The sequence below is a fragment of the Akebia trifoliata genome, chromosome 11 (genome assembly GCF_017979445.1).
Source record: "Akebia trifoliata isolate Shusen 1 chromosome 11, ASM1797944v1, whole genome shotgun sequence".
NCBI lineage: Eukaryota > Viridiplantae > Streptophyta > Magnoliopsida > Ranunculales > Lardizabalaceae > Akebia > Akebia trifoliata.
In genome coordinates, this window is record NC_141385.1 from 23,333,805 (window position 1) to 23,342,059 (window position 8,255).

At 36.0% G+C, this 8,255-nt stretch overlaps 1 protein-coding gene across 1 annotated transcript; it reads left to right on the forward strand.

Annotated features, from left to right (window-relative positions):
- The first annotated feature begins 1,132 nt into the window (after window positions 1–1,132).
- LOC147391151 (uncharacterized) lies at window positions 1,133–5,502 on the forward strand. The gene is made up of 2 exons (XM_086459405.1): window positions 1,133–2,171; window positions 5,040–5,502. The coding sequence occupies exons 1-2, from the start codon at window positions 1,383–1,385 to the stop codon at window positions 5,256–5,258; spliced, it is 1,008 nt and encodes a 335-aa protein (XP_086315531.1). The 5' UTR covers window positions 1,133–1,382; the 3' UTR covers window positions 5,259–5,502.
- Window positions 5,503–8,255: the final 2,753 nt, after the last annotated feature.

Sequence of the window (8,255 nt, forward strand, 5' to 3'; positions counted from 1 at the left end):
AAAAAAATTGAAGAAATATTATTATTTAAAAAAATGAGATTAAAAGGGTAAAAGATGAGAAACAATAAAGTGGATTAAAGGGGGTAAAAGAGGAAATATAATAAAATTAGAGGAGGTAAAGAATATATGAAATATAGTGGATCCCAAGAAATTGAAGGAAATGGGTATTGTAAAAAAAAATTGAGATTAAAGGGGTAAAAAAGAAAATATAGTAACATTAGAAGGTATTCTCTTTCAGGTTAAGAGGGTAAAAGTGAAAAAAAGAAAAGAATTGGAGGGATATTATTAAAAATATTACGATTAAAAAGATAAAAGATAAAAAATAATAAAGTGGATTAAAGGAATAAAAAAGATAATATAGTAAAATTAGAGGTGGAGAATAAAGGAAATAAATGGGTTCGATGACACTTTAACTTGATAGGAGGTTTAAGTCACGATGGTAGGAGCTTTATCTCACAATATTGTAATTGATTAGATGTTTTGTCATACACAACTATTTCAACTCAATTGTATTTAATTATATATTATATATATTTTTTCTCGTAGTTCTCATTGTTTTTAAGTCAATCTCTAGTTGAAATTTTTTTATAAAAAAGAATGGATTAATTAGTTGGCATCTAAGAGTTAGGGGGCACTTAGTGGATAAACCCTTAGAATATATTAAATAATTTTTTCAATAGAAAACCTTAGGATATTAAATAATTTTATCCATACAATAACCTTTATTGTTTGTGACTTTCTTACAAGGAGACAAATATTGAATAATCAATTCCTTCATTAAGGTTAGAAATGTTTCCAAAACGGAACTTGTATCTGCAACCAAACACCCAATTGTTGTGATGGAGCTGGAATAGATTAGGAATATGAATCCTGATAATCTGACTATCCCACGTGGCAAACTCAAAGGAATAGAGCTAATACACTCTTGCTTACTTGGTCAAAATCTTGAACACAGCTCGAATGCACAACCATAATTTATGCACAAATCAATAAAATATGGAAAGAAAGAAGTAATAAAATCTATCCAAGGAAAAAAAAAAAAAAAACACAAAGAAGATTTATTTACAATTTGTTTAAAACCCTAAACCATATTTCGGATTCCTAATCTTGTCCTCCTTCAAAACCATTTTTTTTTTTTAAAGAAAAAAAAGAAATACAGTCAAAGGAGAACCAAATATCCGTTCACCATCTCTCTCTTTCTGTCTGATGTGACTCTCTCTTTCTGTCTCACCGCCCCATAAAAATTCTCTAGAATTGACTATGTATGGCGACAACCCCAATCAACCCAATCTCATACCAATCTTCAAACCCTAATTTTTATTCAAATTCGTATTCAAAACCCAACCCAAAATCCATCCTTTCTCCCTCCCTAATTTCCTCCAATGGCCACCACTACAGATGCCTCTCCAAAATTCCAAAACCCAGACTTCCGAACAATCCCTCAACAAAAACCCGATTTCCACCCCGAAATCACCCTATCATCATCCCATGATGGTCTTCAATTCTGGCAATTTATGATCGCTGGTTCGATCGCTGGTTGCGTCGAACACACAGCAATGTTCCCTGTCGATACTCTCAAGACCCGTATGCAGGCCATTGGTTCATGCTCAGCTCAGACAGTTAGTCTTCGACAAGCCCTTCGATCTACTTTGAAACTCGAAGGTCCCCTCGGACTCTACCGAGGTATCGGTGCAATGGGTCTTGGTGCTGGTCCTGCCCATGCTGTTTATTTCTCTGTTTATGAGCTTTGTAAGGAGTTCTTCTCTGGTGGGAATCCAAATAATTCGGCTGCCCATGCTGTTTCGGGTGTGTTTGCGACAGTTGCAAGTGATGCCGTCTTCACACCTATGGATATGGTGAAGCAGAGATTGCAATTGAGTAGTAGTCCTTATATGGGTGTATTGGATTGTGTTAAAAGGGTTTTAAGAGAAGAAGGATTTGGGGCTTTTTATGCATCTTATAGGACTACTGTTTTGATGAATGCTCCATTTACTGCTGTTCATTTTGCTACGTATGAGGCGGCCAAGAGGGGTTTGATGGAGGTGTCCACAATAGAGAATGTGAGTGATGAGCGGTTGGTGGTTCATGCCACGGCTGGGGCCGCTGCTGGGGCTTTGGCTGCTGCATTGACGACTCCACTTGATGTGGTGAAGACCCAGTTACAGTGTCAGGTAAAGTCCTTCCTAGTTGAATTATCTGAATTCTTTTTTCATTATTGGCTATTTGGCTTTCGCTTTGTTGTAAATTTTTAATAGATTTAAAATTATGTTTTTTTAATCAGTTATCAAAACTGAGATTCGTTTTTAAAAACTTGAAAAAAAAAAAAAAAGAAGAAAAATTGAGATTCATTCATGTTTATGGTATTTAATTACGAATGATTCCTTCTTCTTGTTTCTTTCTTATCTTTTTATCACAATGGTTCTCTAAACAATGTTTTAAGAACCAGATGATGATTGTAGTCAATGATTCAATTTTAAAACAATGGCTTGTCCTGCTTTTTGGTGATTTTCAGTTTATGTACCTCTTATCATTTAGATTTGGTATTTTTAGAGATACTAGAGAGTCATATCTCAATTTGCAGAGGAAATATGTCATGTTTCTAATTTTGCTACATATATTAAACTCTAGGCTCTAAAAATTTCTAGGTGAAACTTTCTCTGTTGGGGTAAGGGTTTGATGTTTGTTGTGTGGCAAAACCTCTAGAAAGAGGTCTTGGTGTCATGGTTTTTAAACTCGGTTTCGCGTCTCGTCTCGTCCAGGCCTGATTTTGAGTCGTCTCGGACGAGTTTTCCGATACGTTTGAGACGTCTTGTGAGACAAATAAAAAAAATGAACGTGAGTCCTAAATCTCTATCAAAAAATGACTTTGTGAGTTGGTCTCGTTCAGCTCTGATACTGAGTTAACTCGGGCGATATGTCTCGGTCTCGGACGAGTTTAAAAACCATGCTTGGTGTTGAAAGAACATAAAGTATTTGTTGATGTGGCATTGGTGGGGATATGCTGCAATTCTGCTATTATCCTAGCACCTTTTTTTCCCACCTTTCTATCTTGTTTGAGTTTTAATTAACTTCTCTAGACTGTTTATAAGTTCAATTTGCTCCATGGGTGATACCTCAACCTCCATAACTAATTAGCAAGTTACTTAAATTTTAGTTCTTGTCAGATAGATGGAAGAATAAGAAATTGTAAAGGTCTTAGCTAGGGGTGGCAATGGCTCGGGTTGTGTTTGTGTCGTGTTGAGGTAAGGGTATTATGAAAATTTATTAAACCCAAACCTGACCCATTTAATAATCGTGTCAAAAACTTAAATCCAAACCCGACCCATTTATAAATAGGTATACCTGACACAACCCATACATAACTTATTTAATAAAATTCTAATCTTTATTGGAAAATCTAAGTTCCATTTCCACCACTAAAAATAAAATACCATTACTAAAAATAAAGTGACATAACCATAAACCAATATCTACCAACAAAAACTAAGTTTTATCACAAAACATAGGTAATTTACAAAATTCTTAAATAATTGTTGATATATTTAAAACTACATGTTAATGACATAATAACTAAACGCATCAAAACGGGTCATGCAGGTTGACACCTCTAAACTGGACCCAACCCATTTAATAATCTTGTTAGATGGATTGACACAATATGACCCAAGCCCACTAATTTCATGTCGTTTTTGAGTTGTGTTAAGATTACCACCCTAGTCTTGGCCTCTTAGGTGCTTATAAACAGTTTTTTTAGGGATAAATTTAGCCACTATAAATGTGAAAGCAGCTTGATTGAGTTGGCACCAATTGCTTTTTTCCTTTGGTATTAGTCAAGTTAGTCCCTTCTTCTATCCATTGCAAAGTCTGGGCTTGAACCCATGACCCAAAGTATATTGCAACATGTCAAACAATTGAGCTATGGGTCCAAGCCTGGCTGTTGAGAAGGAAAAGCTGGGGAGTTTCATTCATTTAAAGAACAGCCCATAACCAGTGTTTTTTTTAGATAGTCAGTTTCCTTAGCAGTAGCAATCTTTGACAGCGCTCAATGGGAGAAACACGAATAACCATTTAAGGTTTTGTTGTAACAAGGTTGCTAGATGTGGCATCAAATACTAGGAAATCGGATACTCTTTTATTGTCAAAGTTTCTGTTGTGAGCTTTTTTGCTAACTCTTTCCTAGGTCCTGCTTTAGGTGCTGAGGGTTCTGGTTAGAGAAATTTAATCATTTTGTTATTCTGCTTGACGCAGCACTTTTAAGTTTTTTAGTGTGTCGAATACACACCTCAACACTCTATGTATGACCCACATCCTGACATGTCAAGTATTAGCACCCTTTATTTTTATGAATTTTTTAAAGTACTTTAGGTTGAGGGTTAGTTTAGTTCATCGTCCAAAACTAATATATTAAATTGTTAAAGAGAACCATGATTTTGATATTATTAATTTCCTTAATTATAAGTTTTTTATTTATTGATTACTTGATTTATATAGTCTATAGAATGTTATCTGTACTTTCCTGAATTTGTGTCCTATTTTTATTTTAAACAAAGTGTAAGTTCCATATGACTAATTTTTTTATTCTAATGCAAATTGTATGGACACCTCAGCTTTTTGGAGTTTCTCAAAGATAACATGCCAAATGCCTGATACCCATGTCTGAGACCGATAGATGTGTCTGTGCCTTTGTTACATAGATTTTACTCAAGCTTCTCATCCACCTACTATCATCAGTATCACACAACTATCCCAACTATATTGGGTTGGAAACTTGAATTCTGTTTCCCCAACTTATCTCTCTCTAGATTTATATTTATATCCTTCTGTAAATGCATATCTAGATGTTCTCCGAATACCCCAATCCTTGTAATTTGTTGGCCTCTATTTTATTCTTTCTTTTAGGTCCTTCCATCATTGATCTTCAATTTATATGCCCAAACGTCACAGATACCCATAAATCTATAATGGGATAAATCTGGATTTTGGCCAACTTTTTGTCTTTATTTGACTAAAAACATATATTTATTTAATTCGTTGCACAGGGGGTATGTGGATGTGATAGATTTTCTAGCAGTTCAATTGGGGATGTTATTCAAAGCATAATGAGGAAGGATGGTTATATGGGACTCATGAGGGGATGGAAGCCCAGAATGCTATTCCATGCTCCCGCAGCAGCAATCTGCTGGTCTACCTATGAAGCTGCGAAAGCCTTCTTCGAAGAACTAAATGGCAGCAGCAGCAGCAGCAGTGACTCCTCATAATAAAGCAAAGCTCTGTTGTGTTCATCAGGTACCTCAATCCGATCGATGACATGGAATCACTACACAGAGTGACCACGAACCAGATGTCATATAAAGCACATATCTCTTGGACCCTCCCATTGATTATTTAATGGGTGTTAATGTTATGGGTCGATAAGATAGGGATTTATTTTGTATTTTATATAAATTGTTGTCTACAGATTTAATAATGTTAATGAGAAGTCAATCAAGATTGTTCTCTTTCTATTCTCGAAATACAACTTTTATTGATGATGCCATATCAACATAGTTCATGAGTAATTGGTAGTGATCGGAGTTCCTTTTATCATTATTGTAGAACATCTATTGCCCATTTTCTGTGGATCCCTAGATCTAGCGATGTATGCAATGAAACAATTAAGAAACACAAGATTTACATGATTCGGCAAGATTGCCATCTTGCCTATTCCCACGAGTTATGATGAAACCCTTTCTTCACTATTTCCTTAGAAAAATCGAAAAATTTACCAATTGAAACCCTAGAATGAGTCAACTATAAACTTGTACTATGTACAAAAGATGAAATTGCCCTTGGAAGAAAAGTTACAAAATTGAGGAGAAAGATAGGCGTCATAGCTCTCGCTTCTGGTGTACGATCCATTCTACCAATATAATGCCACAAAATACAAGGCACAAACATAACAAATACATAATAAATAGAAAACCACCCTGCAAGTAAAAACTTGTTTCCCCCCCCCAACCCTTTGGAGGTGGATGTAGATGTGGTTCCACACCAATGTGAAACCCATGAAGAAGACATCAGATATCGTCAGTCAGGGTAATAGTATCCAGAGCTGCAACTACACACCCCATAAGAGAATGTCGATGAATGGTTAAGGTGATGCTGCTATTGTTGTTCCAATCGTATTCAAGTAGATAACAAGATATACTAGCATTCTAGACATTTACATTTAGAGATTGCGGAGCCCAAGTAATGTTTACAGATTCTTCCCTAAAGTCGAAATAATTCTCTTGCCCTTACCTTTTCAACTCTAGCCCCGCTTGGTACGTAGTGGAAATTATTTGCACCGCAATTTTTTTCTACTACAAATATATTTTGTATTGGAAAACTTAATACCTCTGGAAAATCTCTTGGGAAATCATTTTCGGCACTTTAGTTGATTTTTATAATATAAAAAATTGTAGTGATTTCTTGATAAAAATAAAATGTGCAAACAATTCTAACTTGTTCAATCTCATCAAGGAAACTATTCAAAAATACCCTCAGTACATACTGTAGATGCAATTTCTTGAACTACCTCGAGATCTTCAACTTCTGCCTTGAATCTGTAAAGCCTTTGCTCCTGGGTGTGCCTGCAACACAACCTCTCCGATGCCCTAGTCAGATTTATTGTAAAAATTTGCAAAGTTTATGTATGTAAAAAAATCATATCTTTTGCGTCCTCTCCCTCCCTTATTCATATAGATCCCATCCTGATCTTTTTGTATCCTTTGCTGATGTCATATTCCTCTAAATTTAGAGTTTTAGTTAGAATGTATTTCCTTTTGAATCACGTCTGAATTACTAACTAATTTTAGCAACAGATTCCACATATCTAGGATAATCCCTGATTTTTCATCAATTAGATCCCTTATATTTCGGAGTTTGAATATCCGTTCTGTTTCTCTGATCCCGAGATTCGACTTTGAGTCAAACGTTGGTTTTATCTCTCGTCTTATGTTTCATTCAGACTCGGATGGTTGTGACGTTACTTCATTACCTTGGGACTCAGGTTCACCCTTTGCCACATGTCATCGTCTGATGTCATCATGAAAATAATCATTCACAGTTACCCCCTCTTGGGGGTTCGAATTTTATTCGAATCCCTTATATCCGAGTTCAACATCTATTACATGTAGCCTCTTCCTATTTGCTGGTATGCTTTAATTGTTGTGCCAACACATCATCGGAAGCCAAAATGACACAATGATAGGTATTTATTCTAATAACTTAGAGGTTGTGCCGTATGCAAAACCCATTGTCGACACATTTATTGCACTTGGCACATGTCCATGCCTGACTGGTTCTTTTGGCACGCATGTTCGTATCGATCGCATTGATCAATGCGTTTTATTATTGTGGAGGTTATTCATTATTGTTTCACTCTTCTATGCCATCTTGCCCGTTAATTTTGAGTCACGAATCTCGACGATTTTGGGTCTATAAATACTCTTCAAACCTATCATTTTCTTTTTCTTTTACGACCTATCTCATTCTCTTTGCTTCTTTTTCGCTCCTTTTCTGGTTCATTGCCTAAGCTTCCATTCGAATTTTCAGAGAGGTTGAAGGTGTTGTTTGTCTCGAACGCCCTCCAATTTTAGGTAAGGGTATTTTTCTTTTCGAGGTTTTCTTTCTCACCTTCTTTGTTTTTTCTTTTTGGGTTTCCTCCATGATTAAGGGGAAGTCTTATTACCCTACTTGCGTTCCCATAAATGTGATAAGGGATGCCTATGGCATCCTTGAGGAGGTTGGGACTTCCTATACTGAGCAGTCCCTCTTTTCCAAGATTTTCGTTGGGATACCACAATGGTATTTTGGAGACAATTCAAAGTTGGCCTCCGAGTCTTAAACTATTATAGGAGGGCTTCAGGTTAGATGAGTGGTAATTTTTATTGACTCATGCACATTATTGAGCAAATTAATGCTCAACTAGAAGAGGGTGAGAAGCTTGGTTTATTAGATATCCGATCTTACTTGCCCCAGGAGGAAGGGCTTCTTTTATTTGATCAAGAGGAGAGGGAAAACCCTCTTTTTTGTTTTGCCAAACTCAAATAAAGACTGGTTCTTATTTCCAATAAAACTGGTTGGGGGAGTGGGAACGTGCAGTTGGGGACGAAGGTCTCCTCTCTTTCAACATCTTCAACCAAATTGGTAAGTGTCCCGACCTAGTGTTGTTTTCTTTTTCGTGGTTCTGCATACCTTTTACTTAACTGCCTCATACTTTCTTAGATTTGAGC